Source organism: Molothrus aeneus, chromosome 23 (genome assembly GCF_037042795.1).
Source record: "Molothrus aeneus isolate 106 chromosome 23, BPBGC_Maene_1.0, whole genome shotgun sequence".
In the NCBI taxonomy this organism is placed as follows: Eukaryota; Metazoa; Chordata; class Aves; order Passeriformes; family Icteridae; genus Molothrus; species Molothrus aeneus.
This window is the reverse complement of record NC_089668.1, coordinates 22,191-40,048: the sequence shown is the minus strand read 5'-3', so window position 1 is coordinate 40,048 and position 17,858 is coordinate 22,191. Positions and strand designations below refer to the sequence as shown.

At 41.1% G+C, this 17,858-nt stretch overlaps 1 protein-coding gene and 2 long non-coding RNA genes across 9 annotated transcripts; all 3 read left to right on the top strand.

Annotated features, from left to right (window-relative positions):
• Positions 1–5,890: 5,890 nt before the first annotated feature.
• LOC136566054 (uncharacterized) lies at positions 5,891–6,624 on the top strand. The gene is made up of 3 exons (XR_010784973.1): positions 5,891–6,304; positions 6,383–6,410; positions 6,499–6,624. It is a non-coding gene; the product is annotated as an uncharacterized lncRNA (long non-coding RNA).
• Positions 6,625–7,472: 848 nt separating this feature from the next.
• LOC136566052 (uncharacterized) lies at positions 7,473–9,052 on the top strand. Of its 2 annotated transcripts, none has more exons than XR_010784971.1 (5): positions 7,473–7,862; positions 7,963–8,023; positions 8,104–8,271; positions 8,352–8,432; positions 8,510–9,052. It is a non-coding gene; the product is annotated as an uncharacterized lncRNA (long non-coding RNA). The 2 variants fall into 2 exon arrangements; XR_010784972.1 differs by having other exon boundaries at positions 7,473–7,884.
• Positions 9,053–9,199: 147 nt separating this feature from the next.
• LOC136566051 (uncharacterized) lies at positions 9,200–12,735 on the top strand. 6 transcript variants are annotated; one of them, XR_010784969.1, is made up of 8 exons: positions 9,200–9,592; positions 9,669–9,710; positions 9,802–9,845; positions 9,947–9,990; positions 10,072–10,112; positions 10,194–10,394; positions 11,604–11,730; positions 12,304–12,735. XR_010784969.1 is itself a non-coding variant. In XM_066565006.1 (8 exons), the coding sequence occupies exons 1-8, from the start codon at positions 9,531–9,533 to the stop codon at positions 12,317–12,319; spliced, it is 453 nt and encodes a 150-aa protein (XP_066421103.1). In that variant the 5' UTR covers positions 9,200–9,530; the 3' UTR covers positions 12,320–12,735. The 6 variants fall into 6 exon arrangements, 4 of the variants coding, with proteins under 4 accessions (XP_066421103.1, XP_066421102.1, XP_066421100.1 ...); XM_066565006.1 differs by having other exon boundaries at positions 10,194–10,270; XM_066565005.1 differs by lacking the exon at positions 12,304–12,735 and adding an exon at positions 11,846–12,269 and having other exon boundaries at positions 10,194–10,270.
• The last annotated feature ends 5,123 nt before the right edge of the window (positions 12,736–17,858 follow it).

Sequence of the window (17,858 nt, the reverse complement as noted above, 5' to 3'; positions counted from 1 at the left end):
CTCTCTCTTTGAAGAGGGAGGGAGAATGAATAAAATTCTTGCAATTTTCTCATGGTTGGTTTTCTAGCTACTTTTATTTATTAAGTGTCTAAGATATTTTACCACTGGGTAGTGAGTCTGAGTTCTTTTATTAACCTCCCTTAAATCTTGTACTAGTCTATAACTCCCATCAGACTTTACTGGTGGAACAGGGATATTATGAGGAGACATACAAGGTTCTAATGCCCCATCCTTTATTAGTCCTTCTATTACCGGCTTCAAACCTTCCCGTCCTTCTAAAGATACAGGATACTGACGTACACATATGACAATCTTCTCTCTCAATTGTAACCCTTATGGGGTCGATATTTAATCTTCCCCTATTTCCTTCTTCACCCCAAACTTCTTTGGTGATTTTTTTTTTCTTCATCCTCTCTTAAATAATTTTAAAACTCTAGCTGTCATTTTCCCATTTTCTGATATAACTCCTATTCTTAATTGCACTTGTAAGACTCTTCCCAATAAATTGCTACCTGCCCCTGGGACCAATAAGACATCTCCCATCCAAACTTTAGTTTCTTCCCTCAATTACTACATCTTTAATGAGCAGAAATGTAAAACTTTCCCTCTTTGCCCCTGTTACTTTCACTATATGTCTGCTCACACTATAACTTTTTGGAATATTTAACAGGCAGGTTCTCTCTGCCCCTGTGTCTATTACAAATTCCAATTCTTCTTCTTGGGGATCCACTTTTAAAGTTATCACAGGCTCCAGATGGTATTTGTCCCCCCCAGAAAATTAGAGCTTATGACCTCCCTATTCCTCCTCTGTGCCCATCTCTTTAAAGATTTTCAGATCTTCTGCTTACTTAGGACCATTTTCCTATTTCTCTTAAGTTTGTTTATCTATTTAGTTGCAGTTTCTTCTTTCCCTTCGAAAAGCTGTCCCTTAAAAACCTTTTTTTTTTTTTTGCATTTCGCCTTTGATATGCTGTCACATTTATTCCTTTGATTATGTAATTACAATAATTATTCATGTGTTTACTCCCCTCCTCATTATTTTTACCCCACTCAGGAGGTACAGTTGGCATTTTGTCTTCTCTGGGGGTCCCCGTAGATTATCTTTTTTTCTAAGCTTTTATTTCAGCTGCTGTGATTAATTGCCTTTCTTCCTGAGAAAAATATTATTTTCATTACAGACCACATCTCTTCTGAAGTATAAATGTTTGGACCTAAAAATTGGTCTAATTCTTCAGCTATGCCTATGGGATCCTCCAAGTATCCCTTTTATTTATTTCTTAAAATTTCAGACCTCAGACGAAGTCAAAGGAGCATTTACAAACCCTGGTCCACCCCCTCCTATGGTAGCCTCTTTTAATGGAAATAGACCAATCCCTTTATCCCATTCTTTTTGGATTTTTATCTTCTATAGCTTTTCTCCCGTATTTTTAGGATGAATCAGGAGAGGGTTTTCTTTTACCTGAACTTTTAGTGTTTCAATAAGGTGATTCCTTTAGAGAGTTCCGCTGAGCAGCCGGAGCTGTGGTTACCAAGGGAACGGAGCTCAGGGCAGGACGGGGGAACTCGGCAGAGCTGAGGGTCTGGGTGCTCCAAAGGCGGGGTCTGCAGCCGGGATCACCCGAGGGGATCGGCACAGCTCAGGGTCTGGGGGCTCCAAAGGCGGGGTCTGCAGCCGGGATCGCGCCAGGGGCTGTTCCGGTGCAGACCGAGCTGCAGCGTGGATCGGCCCCACGTGGCTCACGGCGGCTGATCCGGCAGAGACAAAGCCGGGACTGACCCCGGCTGCAGCGGCGGGAGCCGAGCAGAGTCAGGGCAGCCGGGGATGGGACAGACGGGACCCCCCCTCGGTGCGGTCAGCGCGGTAAGCACGGTGCACACGGCAGGACGGACCCCCCGCCCCTTCCGCCGGCACGGCCAGCGGAGCGGCCGCGGGCCAGGCGGCCGGGACCGGGACAGACGGACCGGGACAGACGGACCGGGACAGACGGACCGGGACAGACGGACCGGGACAGACGGACTGTGCCGGAGCCGGCACAGGGGCTGGGGCAACCGCGAACGAGTCGGGGAACAAACGGGAATGGATGAGGTAATATTTCGTTCCCAGCCTTATACTTTCACCGTTTTTCTTTTATTGCCTTTAGAAACTCACTCACTAGCTGGAAAAATCCTTCCAATGCAGTTTTTTCTATTTTTATCCTCTGAGTGTCCAACTTCTTTTGCTAAATTTCTGTAGATTTGAGCTCAAATTACCATTTCTGACCAGTGCAGAGACAAATGATGAAACATTCCTGAGTTATTCTTACTCTTAATCTTATGGAAGTAGCAGCCAGCACTAAAAAGGGTTTAGAAAAAAGGGAAAAAGCTTCCTTTTCCTTTATTTTTTGTGTTCAAACTGGGAGGGACTCTGCTTCCCCTGCAATTTTAGTGGTCTCAGTTGAAAGAATCCCTGCCTTTTCTATGCTGTTCGGGGTATTAATTGACAGGGAGTCCTCATTTTTGATTATTTTCCAGTTTAAGTAGAAGGGGAAAACCTTGACAATGTTTCTTATGGGTTTGAATTAAGGGTAGCCAGCCCCTTTTTGTTGTCCAGAGGCCTAAATTGAGGGAGAAGCCCAGCTATACCCTCCATCTTAAGAGTTTGAACTGAGGGAAAAATCCCTCTTTTTTCATCACCGGAGAGATTTAAAGAGAGAGGAAAACCTCTGGATTCCATTGGAGAGGAAAACCCCTCTTTTCCCAGAACTTAAGGAGAATAAATTAAAGGGCAGAAGCTATTTATTTGCCATTGTATTAGTTTCAGTAGAGGTAGCTGCCCCATTTCCTCTGTTTAAGGGGTGCACTGGAAGGAAGCTCTGCCTTTTTCAGCATTTTAAGGGTTTAAAACTACATTTCAGGGCTCTTCTTTCCATGCCATAGGACCAAGTATCTCAGAGCAGGGTAAGCCGGGCACGCACTTAACCCTTACACTGCCTGGGAAGCTTTTATTTTTCTTATTTTTACTTATAATGTAGATAGGCCTAATTAGAGGTCCCAAGGAGACTTAGACAATTTTCTCCACCCAGCTTAGTCACACGTGAAATACTACTTAGTAGCCACTAAGGAATGATTAGGAAAGTTAACAGCAAATTACCCAATTTATCTAGTTATGCTGTCTAAACAGAAACTTTTATTTCTTACCAGTTTTGTACCCTTTTGCTCCAAATAGATGTTGCAAAAAAAAAATCACTGATATTTTTCTGGAGAGTTTTCTTCTATAACAAGCCCTCTACTCCCCTTGAAATCAAATTAGAAACGCCAAACACCTGCAGCCACTCTGAGGGTTTTTATACCCGGTGGGATTCACTCCCTCCCTTTTCCTGGGTGCCATGGGAACGAGAGGCGGGCACCATCAGGGGTATATTAACCCCAGCCGTTGCCCAGGGCCTTCATTCCCCCTCTGGGATGTGCTGGGATAAGAGCTCTCCTCTCATTTCAGGTAAGAGGCTCTTTCAGTTTACCTCAGCTTGTTTTCAGCAGGTGTTTCTGGGCATCTAAAGCAACAGAGGCTTTGAAGATACTGTGAAGAAAACAGCCTGGAATACAGCAAGTATTTAAGTTCACAATTTTGGGTTTTGTGTTTAGGGGCGGTAAAGTGCATTTGTAATTTCTGGTTTTGTTCTGTTTTTTTTTTTTTTTTAGGAGGAGTGCAGCTTCCAGAGGCTCCAGGTTGTGTCAGCTACAACACTTTTTTCAGCAGATTCATCGTGTCACAAGAGGCATCTGCCCAGTGTCAAAGATGATGTTTGAGACTGAGGCTTCAGGTGAGTTGAGGATTGTGACTAGGAGAGGGAGGGTGAGCAGGTATCCAGTTAGGAGTTATTGTTGGGGGCATGGGTTTGAAGGCAGCAGGGTGAGAAAGGGTGTTTATTTGAGCCCCCCACCCCAGGCCTTTTAGAAGCTGAGCAGAGGCATTCACACGTCTTACAGCACACAAGGTCATCCACTGCACTCACAGGAATGCCATTTAACTTTGCCTTTCTCTAACCCAGGTGTCACTCATAATAACGGCCACAGCCTTGGAATCAGGATGAAGCTGGAGCCTGAAGGAGCCAGGCCCACTCAGGAGAGGGCAAGTAGCTGACTCGCTGGGATTTGGCCCACATAACTCTGTACTCATACTTTGGTTATGTTTTTCTTTATTGTAGCTGACCGAGAGGCTAACAGGCGATCACAGGGCCCTCTGAGGCAGGCTCATTTCAGGTACAACGTGGATCCTCATCACCAATCATCCAAAAGATAAGTCGGGGCCACGGCCTGGAGATGGGACAATGGGAGAGTAGCGGGTTGGGAGTTCCTGGGACAGATTTAAAAAATAGCAGAGGGAAAAGTAATCTTCTCCAAGGGGCCTCTTAGGACAGCTGAAGGGAGAGGCTCTGATTTTGATGGCAGCTTTCAGGCGGGCAGCGCAGAACAGTTCCGGTCCACGTCGTGTTGTCCGGCGTACCGTGTTACCTAGTGTGTCTTTGGGGTCCCTTTTGCCTTTTCCCCTTGAGACCCTCACCACAAGCATGCTGTGTTGTGTTTGTCGTCCCCCTGTTTGTCACGTTCTGTGTCACGGGTGTCTGCACATATTTGTGCCGGAGCTGCTCTGCCCTGCCCTGCCGCATAGCCTGCTGCAACAGGACAAGTCCCAGGGACTTGCAGTTTGTGGGGTGTTGCCAGACTCTAGATGATATTCCTAGATAGACAGAAGATGTTTGGAGCTGTGAAGTTATCCTGCAGGCCTTTGACTTTTGTCCTCGCTTTCTTTCAGACGCAGAAGGATAAAATCCAGGGCAAAATCCATCCACCCATCCCGGGTGAGGAGGTTCCCCCGAGCAGGTCAGTCACCGTTTGTCTCTGCAGGGGGAGTGTCAAGTGTGACTCTGTTACAGCTCTGTTCTTTTTCTTTTTAGGAGGTAAAGCTGGATATCAGCAGTCAAGGTGAGGTGGGCAAGGTGAGCATTGAGTAGGGTACAGAAGCAGTTGTTATTGCTCCAGTCTCACTTTCCAGTGCAACTCTAAGCATCCGTTCCTGTGTTTTCATCAGCCTCGGAGCGCGGCCGAAGGGTGCGGCCCCAGGAGCCGGGCATTCTTAGGAGAGCGGTGAGTAGCAGAATTGTGGGGTTTTGGCCAGTGTGCTGCAGAGATCATGCATTGATATTTGCATTTCTTTCATGTAGCTGACTGAGAAACAACAGGAAGCTGTTGAACAACAGTGCCAGCAGGAACTTCCCAGATGTTGAGGCTGCCTTCTTTTGCACCTGACACGGACCTGCATCCCCAGATGTCTGAGAGATAAGTAGAGGGGTACAACCCACAGAGGGGATGAAAGCGGGGCGCAGGGTAGGGACCCACCGGGAGGGGTTTTTGAGTCTCCTTTGGACATGGGGGTGTCTGCGAAGCGGCCGCTTAGGCCCCATAAAAGGAAAGCCTGACTTTTGATCACAGTGCTGAGGTCAGCAGGGCAGGGGAGTCCCGGTGTGTATCGTGTCATTTGTCTTTTGTGTATTATGTGTGTTTAGATATGTCATGTCTTTTATCTTAGGCCTTGGAGGGGCCTGTCAGGAGCCCTGGCATCATTGTTAGCATCTGCGATCTCTGCATTCCTAGAGAATGGCACCCAGGCCATAGAACTTTCGCCTCAGGAGCTCAGACAGGCATCAGACTCTCTTGTCTCTTTAGAAGCATCCGGTCAGATGTCTTTTCAGGTCTTGTTCTGAGCTGTATGGACAGCTCTGCCCCGCCAGGATCCATTATGGCGGACTAGGACTCGAAAGAACGTGAGGGCAGGTAGAGGCTTCTGGCCGTAGGATTCTCGGGCATCCATCTTTGCAGTACTTGGAATAAATCATTCGGTTAGCATCTTGTTCCTCCAGGTTTCTCTGAGCCTCATCAGCTCACCCTCGGTCTCCCCTTGGTCATCTCCTTTTGCATTCTCTCAGTCCTCGCAGCCATTTTCCTTGCCAGGAGATTTCTGTCCGTGTCGTGTCCCCGTTGTCTGTCACGTCCTGTCCTGTGTCACGGGTGTCTGCACACATTTGTGCCGGAGCTGCTCTGCCCTGCCACATAGCCTGGTGCAATAGGAGAAGTCCCGGGGACTTGAAGTTTGTAATGTGGGGTGTAGTTGGACTCTAGGTGGGATTTGTAGATGGACACAGGATATCTGGAGCTCTTAAGTTATCCTGCAACCGTTTGACTCTTGTCCGGACTTTTTTTTCAGGTTCAGATGGATTAAATGTGTGCCAGAGGGCCCCATCCCGGGTGAGGGGTTTCCCCCGAGCAGGTGAGGCACCATTTGTCTCTGCAGCAGAAGTGTATGTGGTGACTCTGTTACAGCTCTGTTCTTTGTCTTTCTTTTTAGGAAGTAAATCTGGATACCAGCAGTCAAGGTGAGCAGTGGAGAGAAGTAGTTGTTATTGCTCCAGTCTCAGTTTCTGGTGCTGCTCTAAGCTCCCATTCTCTTTTTTTGTGCCTTAGGCAATCCAATCGGAGCCTGTCAAGCCCCCGTCATCAGCCAGCCGACGCACCGGGTTCCCTGCACATGTGAGCCCTGTGGATGCGTTAGAGGATCCGGTGAGGAAGCTCTGATCTTTTCTATTTAAAGGTGCCATCCAGGTGGTCTTGGGCAGCTGCCAAGGAGTTGCGGTGAGTAGGGGAAGCAGGAAGGAGGAGCGAGGGTCCCCTCAGGTTTCAGCCATGCCACATGACCTCATCTCCTCTTACCCCAGGCTTAACCCGTGACAACGGCATCAGCCTCGGAGCGCGGCCGAAGGGTGCGGCCCCAGGAGCCGGGCATTCTTAGGACAACAGTGAGTGGCAGAATTGTTGGGTTTTGGCCAGTGTGCTGCGGAGATCATGCATTGATATTTGCATTTCTTTCATGTAGCTGACTGAGAAACAACAGGAAGCTGTTGAACAACAGTGCCAGCAGGAACTTCCCAGATGTTGAGGCTGCCTTCTTTTGCACCTGACACGGACCTGCATCCCCAGATGTCTGAGAGATAAGTAGAGGCGTACAACCCACAGAGGGGATGAAAGCGGGGCGCAGGGTAGGGACCCACTGGGAGGGGTTTTTGAGTCTCCTTTGGAGATGGGGCTGTCCATGAAGTGGCCCCTTAGGCCCCATAAAAGCAAAGCCTGACTTTTGATCACAGTGCTGAGGTGCGCAGGGCAGAGCAGTCCCGGTGTGCATTCCTTGACCTGGCAGCCAAGCCATGGAACTTTGGCTCGGGAGCTCAGGCATCAGACTCTCTTGTCTCTTTAGAAGCATCCGGTCAGATGTCTTTTCAGGTCTTGTTCTGAGCTGTATGGACAGCTCTGCCCCGCCAGGATCCATTATGGCGGACAAGGACTCGAAAGAACATGAGGGCAGGTAGAGGCTTCTGGCCGTAGGATTCTCGGGCATCCATCTTTGCAGTTCTTGGAATAAATCATTCGGTTAGCATCTTGTTCCTCCAGGTTTCTCTGAGCCTCATCAGCTCACCATCAGTCTCTCCTCGGTCATCTCATTTGGCATCTTCTCAGTCCTTGCAGTCATCCTTCTTGCCCAGAGATTTCTGTCCGTGTCGTGTCCCCGTTGTCTGTCATGTCCTGTCCTGTGTCACGGGTGTCTGCACACATTTGTGCCGGAGCTGCTCTGCCCTGCCGCATAGCCTGGTGCAATAGGACAAGCCCTGGGGAGTTGAAATTTGTAATGTGGGGTGTACTTGGAATCTAGATGCCATTCCTAGATTGACCTAAGGTGTTTGCAGCTTTTGAGTTATCCTGCAGGTGTTTGACATATGTTCTGACTTTCTTTCAGGTGCAGATGCATTGCACCCATGGCAGAGCCCCCATCCTGGGTGAGTGGGTTCCCACAAGCAGGTCAGTCACCATTTGTGTCTGCAGGGGAAGTGTCGAGGGTGACCCTGTTACAGCTCTGTTCTTTTTCTTTATTTTTAGGAAGTAAAGCTGGATCTCAGCAGTCAAGTTCATTCTCAGCAGTCAAGTTCAGGAGAGCAAGGTGATCAGGAGCATTTCTTGTTGCTGAGGTCTCAATTCCTGGGCCAAGTCTAAGTCTCCATTCTCTTTTTTGTGCCTTAGGCAATCCACTGGGAGCCTGCCAAGCCCCCGTCACCAGCTGGCTGATGCACCAGGTTCCCTGCACGTGTGAGCCCTGTGGATGCATTACAGGACCTGGTGATGAAGCCCTGAACTCTTCCATTTAAAGGTGCCCTCCAGGTGACCTTGGGCACCTGCCAAGGAGTTGTGGTGAGTCGGGGAAGTAGGGAGGAGGAGCGAGGGTCCCCTCAGGTTTCAGCCATGCCAAATCACCTCATCTCTTAACACAGGCACCCCCTGGGACGACGGCCTCGGTCTCCGAGCGTGCCCGAAGCGTGCGGCCCGAGCAGCTGAGTGTTCTTAGGAGAAGGGTGAGTAGCAGACTTGTGGGATTTTGGCCGAGGGGCTGCCAAGATCGGGCACTGATGTTTGGTTTTCTTTAATACAGCTGTCTAAGAGTCACCAGCCCGGTGCCAGCAGGACCTTCCCAGCTGACGAAGCGGCCTTTCTTCACACCCGAGACCGGCATCCCCAGCTGTGCGAGAGATAAGTAGAGGGCCACGACCCACAGAGGGGATGAAAGCAGGGTGCTGGGTCGGGAATTACTGGGAGGGATTTTTCAGTCTGCTTTGGAGGTGGGGGTGTCCATGAAGCGGCCCCTTAGGCCCCATAAAAGCAAAGCCTGACTTTGGATCACAGTGCTGAGGTGCGCAGGGCAGAGCAGTCCCGGTGTGTATCGTGTCACTTGTCTTTTGTGTATTATGTGTGTTTGCATATGTCATGTCTTTTTCTTTAGGCCTTTGAGGGGCCTGTCAGAAACCCTGCCATCATTGTTAGCGTCTGCGATCTCTGCATTCCTTGGCGTGGCACCAATGCCATAGAACTTTGGACTCAGGAGCTCAGACAGGCATCAGACTCTCTTGTCTCTTTAGAAGCATCCGGTCAGATGTCTTTTCAGGTCTTGTTCTGAGCTGTGTGGACAGCTCTGCCCTGCCAGGATCCATTATGGCGGACGAGGACTCGAAAGAACGTGAGGGCAGGTAGAGGCTTCTGGCCGTAGGATTCTTGGGCATCCATCTTTGCAGTTCTTGGAATAAATCATTCGGTTAGCATCTTGTTCCTCCAGGTTTCTCTGAGCCTCATCAGCTCACCCTCGGTCTCCCCTCGGTCATCTCCTTTTGCATTCTCTCAGTCCTCGCAGCCATTTTCCTTGCCAGGAGATTTCTGTCCGTGTTGTGTCCCTGTTGTTTGTCATGTCCTGTCCTGTGTCACGGGTGTCTGCACACAATTGTGCCGGAGCTGCTCTGCCCTGCCACATAGCCTGGTGCAGTAGGAGAAGTCCCGGGGACTTGAAGTTTGTAATGTGGGGTGTAGTTGGACTCTAGGTGGGATTTGTAGATGGACACAGGATATCTGGAGCTCTTAAGTTATCCTGCAACAGTTTGACTCTTGTCCTAACTTTCTTTCCGATGCAGAAGGATAAAATCCAGGGCAGAGCCCCCATCCCGGGTGCGGGGATTGCCCCGAGCAGGTCAGTCACTGTTTGTTTCTGCAGAGGAAGCATAAATGGTGGCTGTTACAGCATTGTTCTTTGTCTCTCTTTTTAGGAGGTCAAGGCCGAGAGCAGCAGTCAAGGCCGAGTGGGCGAGGTGAGCATTGAATAGCATACAGAAGCAGTTGTTATTGCTGATGTCTCAGTTTTGGTGCAGCTCTAAGCATCTCCTCTTGTTTTTATTTTAGGTGGTCCACTTGCCATTTATCCTGGCCAAGCATGCCTATGCCAGGTGGGTGAGAGCTTAAGGTATCGGTGTGGCATCCTTGTCAGATTTGGGAGGTTGTGTTTTCACAGTATCTCAGCATGCTTTTCTGCTTTGTTTCATTGCAGGTGCTGTCGCTGCCCTAGGCACGCCCTGGATCAGAGGAGGGCAGGTGAGTCGGCGTTTAGGCAGGCTGACCCATAGGTGAGCGTTACACAGCAGCCTGCTAAGCGTGTCCCTTTTCTCTTTGCAGGTCTCTTCTGGGCACCCTCCGGAGTCAAATCAAGATTTGAGGTGAGCCAGGGCAGCGGTGCGGAGGAGTCCCGGGAATTACTGTTGTTGAGGGCAATAGTCACGTTTTCTGTTTTGTCTTAGGTACCCTGAGGAGGCTCGTAGCCAAAGCTTGGAAATGGCAGCACCAAAGCACACACGGAGAGCATCTCCACGTCCATGTGCGACCGAGGATGGATTTTGTCCGCTCCTCTTCCAAAAGCTAAATGTCGGGGCCAGCGGTTGGGAGAAGGGGAATAGCCTTTACTCTCACAGGAGGCAATCAGATGTCAGCTTAGGGGAGAGGTCTGTAGGGGCGTGGGCTCTCTGGAAGTAAAGGGAGAGGGTTTCCCCTCAGCCTCGCCAGAGCCTTTGCCGGGCAGGGCAGTTCTGACCCATCTTCACATTTTCGTGTACGTTGCGTCGTCCGCCTCCCTCGACTCGACGTCGTCATGGATTTCCCCCGAGGAGCTCGCCTTCACGTCCGGAGCTACGGCCACGGTCACCCGGCAGTCGGCTTCCTTCTCTAGGCTCGCCGAGCCTCTCGAGCATCCGCTTAAGTACTTTGGCGCTAACTTGTTTTAATGAGTTACATTTCATCATCACTGGTCTTGTCATAGGGCTTCCTTTCCTTTGGCATCATCAGCCTCTGGCTCACCTTGCACTAGGAATCTCGGGTCCCTACGGGGACAGTGCCAGGCAGTTGTCACTCATCTCTGTGTTATGTCATCTGTGTCTATGTTATGTTGTCCGTGTCTGTGTTATGTAGTCTGTGTCCGTCGTCTTCCACGTCATAGGCCCTCATTACGTCTCGACGCTTATCGGCACTATTCCGTGCCACGTAGGCCATATTCTACTCGCGTTCCTTTCTGGATATCCCTTATTCCGGCATCTTTACATTTTTACTCTTTGAGACAGGAATGTCTCAAAGGGACAAGATGTTCTCATCCGTCTTCCTTCCCACTACCGGCTTTGGTAGTGCCTTTTTTTCCACGCCATTCTCTTGGACTTCCTGAGGGAGCGTCTTACACCCTCCTCACGTGACTGCAGGCGTTCCATAGGTTCCATCCTCCCGAGGGGTATAGGGCTCAAGAATTAATCTTCCAAAGAGCTATCTCAAGTCCTGGCTTATACTGTATGTACTTACATTGTTTATGCCTATGCTGGCTTATACTGTATGTACTTATACTGTATGTACTTACATTGCGTTTACCTATGTTGGCTCACACTCTATGTACTTACATTGTGTGTACCTATGCTGGCTTATATTGTATGGACTTACACTCCATGTACACTTGCACTGTATGCGTCTGCTTTTGTTGTGTGTACTCATGTTGTACCACTTAGCTCAGAGCTGCCCTGCCCTGGCACATAGTCACAGTTAGGTAGAACAGTTATAAAAACTTTACAGTTCATCTGTCTTTAATGGGGTTTTGGGTAGAAAATTTATTGGTCCAGAGCGGGGACAAGTCCTAGCTGTCAGCCACTCATCGACCGCTTCCTGTCGTCTCACAGGTCCCCGAGGCTGCCGATTTCCCCAGAATCTACCATTTGACGTCGAGGAGCGGCAGCCAGAAGAAGCGTGGAAGCGCGTTCTTCAGCGTCTCGAGGAAGAGCTGCAGGGAACGTTTAAATGGGAGGAGTGCGTGAGCGTGTGTGAGAGCACGTGCCTGTGTCTGTCTGCGTCTGCTTGTCTCTGCGTGTGTGAGCGCATGCTGACTGGATTTAACCTTGTGTGTATGACTTTTGCTTTTCAGGTTTTTCAACTCATTTGTAAATTTAGAGTAAAAAATCCCCAGCCGGGTTTACCCCCCCCACCCCCCCGGCTGTTTTTTTTTTCTTTTTTTTTTTCCCCCGGCTGGGTTTTTTTTCCCCGGTCCCGGTCGGTCAGCGAGGCGACGTTCATCGCCAAAGTTTGGGCACAGACCCTCCAGGGACCGGGTATTTCTTCAGGTAGGAGGAATTTTTGGAGGCTCCCGGGAACCACGTTCCCAAGGAGCAATGATTGCTGGGGTGTAATTTAGCAGTTGTGGTGAGAGGGATGGTGAGTTTGTGTGTAATTTGAAGGGGGTGTTAATGGTAGATGAGTGCTGTTTTTTGTGTGCTTTTGTTGTTTTGGGTGTCCTGTAACAATAAATCCACAAGTAATGAAAATAGAAAAAGGTTATCATCTTGTGTTAATGTGTGTGTTGTGTTGTATTGCTCTGTATTGCAGGGTGAGCACAGGGTGAACTCTCTCCTCCTTGCTGTGACACCTGGGCTGGCAGGGATGACACAGTGACCTCTGCCAGCCCATGCTGCCTGTGCCATCACCTGGCACTGACGTGTTTGATGAAAATCCTTTTGCTGGGTTTTTTCTCCTGAGAAGCCTCAGAACAGAAATGGAACCAATAACAATCTGCTGGCTGTGGAGTGTGGCCTGGAGATGGTTTAGCAACAGGGGCATCTTGGGTTGGTCTCCTGTGCATTGTTTCTACTTGATGACCAATCATGGTCCAGCGGTGTCGGGGCTGTGATCAGTCCCAGGTTTTTATTATTCATTCCTTTCCAGCTTTCTGATGTCTCCTTGCTCTTTTAGTGTAGTTCTAATATCTCATTTTCTTTTAATATAATAGAGATCATAAAATAATATTTCAGCCTTCTGAAAGGGGGAGTCAAGATTCTCATCTCCTCCCTTGTCCTGGAGGACCCTCAAACACCACCACAATCAGCGGCAGAGTGGGTTTGTGCGAGCCCCTCAGGAACCCTCGGCCGGTCCTGAGTCGGCAGCCCCGGCACGGCCGAGAGCGGGGAGACACTCTCTGTGCCCCGAGGGTACTGAGGGCACCTGGGCTTGGGGGGGGACACTCTCTGTGTGTGCCCCGAGGGTGCTGAGGGCACCTGGCCTGGTCGCCTTTGCAGCACAAGAGACACCAGAGACAGCGGTAGATGATAAAGGGCCGACTCTTAGCAGGGGTTAATGCAAGGTTTTATTAGGAGTCCCATAGGAGCTCCTGCACCTCAGGGGGCTCCTGCCGAGAGCCCCGGGAGATGTTCCAAGGTTACATTTTAAGGGAGGTGGAAACCGACAGTAGATAACACCCTACCAACCATTAAGTGACCCTAAGGGATGGATGCTGGGGGATAGACATATAAGACAGCGTATGGGGCAAGGCTTGGGGGGCTGACCCCTAGCCTCTGTCTAATCACTCGAGGACTTGGACCGAAACTTCTGGATGGAGGGAATGGGAGGCTGAGTGATTGACAGAGAGCCAGGGTGGGGGTTTGGGGATGATCTCATCCCGGGAGAGGGATAACACAGGTAAAAGGAGGGGGGTACAGTTTGGGATAAACCATTTGGGAAAAATATGAGGATACAAAACAAAATTACTTCAAAGTATTACAAAGTATAAAAATGCACTACGGCAGGTTTGGGCAGCACCAAATAAAATGTAATAAAATGCTTTAAAAATAGAAAAATTAAAAATGAAAATAAATAAAATAACAAAATTAATTAAAAATAAATAATAAAAAAAACAAACTCTAAAGTGCTGTAAAGTGCCGTACAAGTTCCATAAAATGTAGTGCCATAATGCAAGACCCTCAAACACCACCCCAATCACCAGCTTAAATTGGTCTGGGCAGCACCAAATAAAATAAAATAAAAAGCTTTAAAAATAGAAAAATTAAAAATAAAAATTAAATAAAAAAAATTGAAAAAATAAATGCTTTAAAAATAGAAAAATTAAAAATAAAAAATAAAAATAAAACTAAAAAAAAATGCTTTAAAAAGAGAAAAATTAAAAATAAAAATTAAATAAAAAATAAAATAAATAAAATAAATGCTTTAAAAATAGAAAAATTAAAAATAAAAATTTAATACAAACAAAATTAAAAAAATATAATAAATGCTTTAAAAATAGAAAAATTAAATATAAAAATTAAAATTAATAAAATTAAAAGGTTTAAAAATAGAAAAATTAAAAATAGAAATAATAAATAAAAATAAAAAATAAAGGTTTTAAAATATAAAATTAAAAATAAAAATTAAACTAAAAATAAAATTAAACAATAAAAAAGCTTTGAAAATAGAAAAATTAAAAATAAAAATTAAATAAAAAATAAAATTAAAAAAATAAATGCTTTAAAAATAAAAAATTAAGACTAAAAATAAATAAAAAATAAAATTTAAAAAATCAAAAACTTTGAAAATAGAAAATAAAAAAAAAATTAAATAAAAAACAAAATTAAAAAATAAATGCTTTAAAAATAGAAAAAATAAATATAAAAATTAAAAAAACCCCAAAATTAAAAAATAAATGCTTTATAAATACAAAAATTAAAAATAGAAAAATAAATAAAAAACGAAATTAAAAAAATAAATGCTTTAAAAATAGAAAACTTAAAAATAAAGAAATTAAAAATAAAATTAAAAAAATTAAAAGCTTTAAAAATAGAAAAATTGAAAATAAAAACAAATAAAAAAATTTTAAAAAGGTTAAAAAATAGAAAAATTAAAAATTAAATAAAAAAATTTTAAAAATCAAATGCTTTTAAAATAGAAAAATTAAAAATAAACATTCAATAAAAAACAAAATTAAAAAATATAATAAATGCTTTAAAAATAAAAGAATTAAATATATAAATAAATAAAAAATTAATAAAATAAAAAGCTTTTCAAATAGAAAAATTAAAAATAAAAACGAATTTAAAAAATTTTAAAAAGGCTTTAAAAATAGAAAATATAAAACTTAAATTAAAAAAATTTAAAAATCAAATAAATGTTTTAAAAATAGAAAAATAAACATTCAATAAAAAACAAAATTAAAAAATATAATAAATGCTTTAAAAATAAAAAATGAAATATAAAAATTAAATAAAAATTAACAAAATAAAAATCTTTAAAAATAGAAAAATGAAAAATAAAAATTAAAAAAATTAAAACAATAGTTTAAAAAGAGAAAAAAAAAAAAAAATTAAAAATAAAATTAAAAAACCCCCTTTAATAATAGAAAATTAAAAATTAAATATAAATATTTAAAAAATAAAATAAGTGCTTTAAAAATAAAAAAAAATTAAAAAAATTTAAAAAATAAAAAGGTTTAAAAATAAAAATAAATAAAAAATAAAAAATACAAAGCTTTAAAAATAGAAAAATAAAAGTTAAATAAAAAACAAAATTAAAAAAATAAATGCTTTAAAAAAAGAAAAATTAAATTTAAAAATTAAATTTAAAAAAATTTTAAAAATAAAATAAAAAGCTTTAAAAATAGGAAAATTAAAAATAAAAACAAATAAAAAATTTAAAAAATAAAATAAAAAGCTTTAAAAATAGAAAAATTTAAAAAACCCAAAATTAATAAAATAAAAATAATTAAAAATACATGAAAAACAAAATAAAAACTCTAAAGTGCTGTAAAGTGCCGTAAAATTTCCATAAACGTCGTAAAACTGCCGTAAAGCGCGACTGTCGCAAAAGTGTCGTAAAAGGGGCCGTAAAGCGCGACTGTTGTTAAAATGTCGTAAAAGGTGACGTAAAGCACGACTGTCGTAAAAGGTGCCGTAAAGCGCGACTGTCGTAAAGGGCGCCGTAAAGCGCGACTGTCGTAAAACTGTCGTAAAAGGTGCCGTAAAGCGCGACGGTCGTAAAAGTGTCGTAAAAGGGGCCGTAAAGCGCGACTGTCGTAAAAGGTACCGTAAAGCGCGACTGTCGTAAAAGTGTCGTAAAAGGGGCCGTAAAGCGCGACTGCCGTAAAATGTCGTAAGAGGTGCCGTAAAGCGCGACTGTCGTAAAAGGGGCCGTAAAGCGCGACTGTCGTAAAGGGTGCCGTAAAGCGCGACTGTCGTAAAAGTGACGTAAAGGGCGACTGTCGTAAAAGTGTCGTGAAAGGTGCCGTAAAGCGCGACTGTCGTAAAAGGTGCGTTTTTTCGACAGTCGCGCTTTACGACACTACCTTTTATGGAACTTTTACGGTACTTTTCAGTACTTTTAGGATTTCATTTAGTTTTTAAATTATTTTTAATTAATTTTTATTTAAATTAATTTTTATTTATTTTTTAAAATTTTCCTATTTTTAAAGCTTTTTTTAATCTTTTTTTTTAGTTTTAATTTCTCTATTTTAAAGCATTTATTTTTTAATTTTCCTTTTTATTTAATTTTTAGTTTAAATTTTTATATTTTTAAAGCATTTTAAAATTTTTTTTATTTTTATTTTTTTCTTAATTTTTAGTTTTGAGTTTTTTATTTTTAAAGCTTTTTTTCTTATTTTTGATTTAATTTTTATTTTTGATTTATCTATTTTTAAAGCTTTTTATTTCATTTTTTAATATTTTTGTTTAATTTTTGTTTTATTTTTTTAAAGCATTTATTTTTTTTAATTTTATTTTTTAGTTTTTAGTTTTCATTTTTTATTTATAAACTATTTATTTTATTTTTTAATTTTATTTTTTATTTCATATTTATTTTTGCTTTATCTATTTTTAAAGCATTTATTTTATTTTTTTAGTTTTTATTTATTTTTAGATTTGATTTTTTTATTTTTAAAACATTTATTTTATTTTTTATTTTTTATTTAATTTTTATTTTTGATTTTTCTATTTTTAAAGCTTTTTATTTTATCTTTTAATTTTATTTTGAATTTAATTTTTTGTTTTAATTTTTTTATTTTTAAAGCATTTATTTTATTTTTTAATTTTATATTTTATTTCATTTTTATTTTTTGCTTTTTCTATTTTTAAAGCTTTTTTTTATTTTTAATTTTATTTTTTATTTAATTTTTTGTTTTAATATTTTATTTTTAAAGCATTTATTTTATTTATTTTATTTTATTTTTTATTTAATTTTTTGTTTTAATTTTTTTGTAATCATTTATTTTTTTTAATTTTATTTTTTATTTTATTTTTATTTTTTGCTTTTTCTATTTTTAAAGCTTTAAAAAAATTTTTATTATTTATTTAATTTTTAGTTTCGACTTATTTATTTTTAAAGCTTTTTGAAATTTTTTAGTTAATTTTTATTTTTGATCTTTCTATTTTTAAAGCTTTTTAAAATTTTTTATTTAACTTCTTATTTCATTTTTAGCTTTAATTTTTTATTTTTATGCTATTTATTTTATTTTTTTAATTTTATATTTTCTTTCATTTTTATGTTTTGCTTTTTCTATTTTTAAAGCATTTATTTTATTTTTTTAATTTTATTTTTTATTTAATTTTAATTTTGATTTTTTTATTTTTAAAACATTTTTTTTTAATTTTTTATTTAATTTTTATTTTTGATCTTTATATTTTTAAAGCTCTTTTTATTTTTTATTTAATTTTAAGTTTTAATTTTTTATTTTTAAACTATTTATTTTATCTTTTTAATTTTATTTATTATTTAATTTTTATTTTTCGCTTTTTCTATTTTTAAAGCTTTTATTTAATTTTTCAATTTAATTTTTTATTTCATTTTTAGTTTTAATTTTTTATTTTTAAACTATTTATTTTATTTTTTAAATTTTCCTTTTTATATAATTTTTAGTTTTGATTTTTTTATTTTTAAAACATTTTTTATTTTTTTTTATTTAATTTTTATTTTTGATCTTTCTATTTTTAAAGCTCTTTTTATTTTTTATTTAATTTTTAGTTTTAATTTTTTTTATTTTTAAACATTTATTTTATTTTTTAATTTTATTTTTATTTATTTTTAGTTTTGATTTTTCTATTTTTAAAGCATTTCTTTTATTTTTTAATTTTATTTTTTATTTAATTTTTTAGTTTTGATTTTTTTATTTTTAAAGCATTTCTTTTATT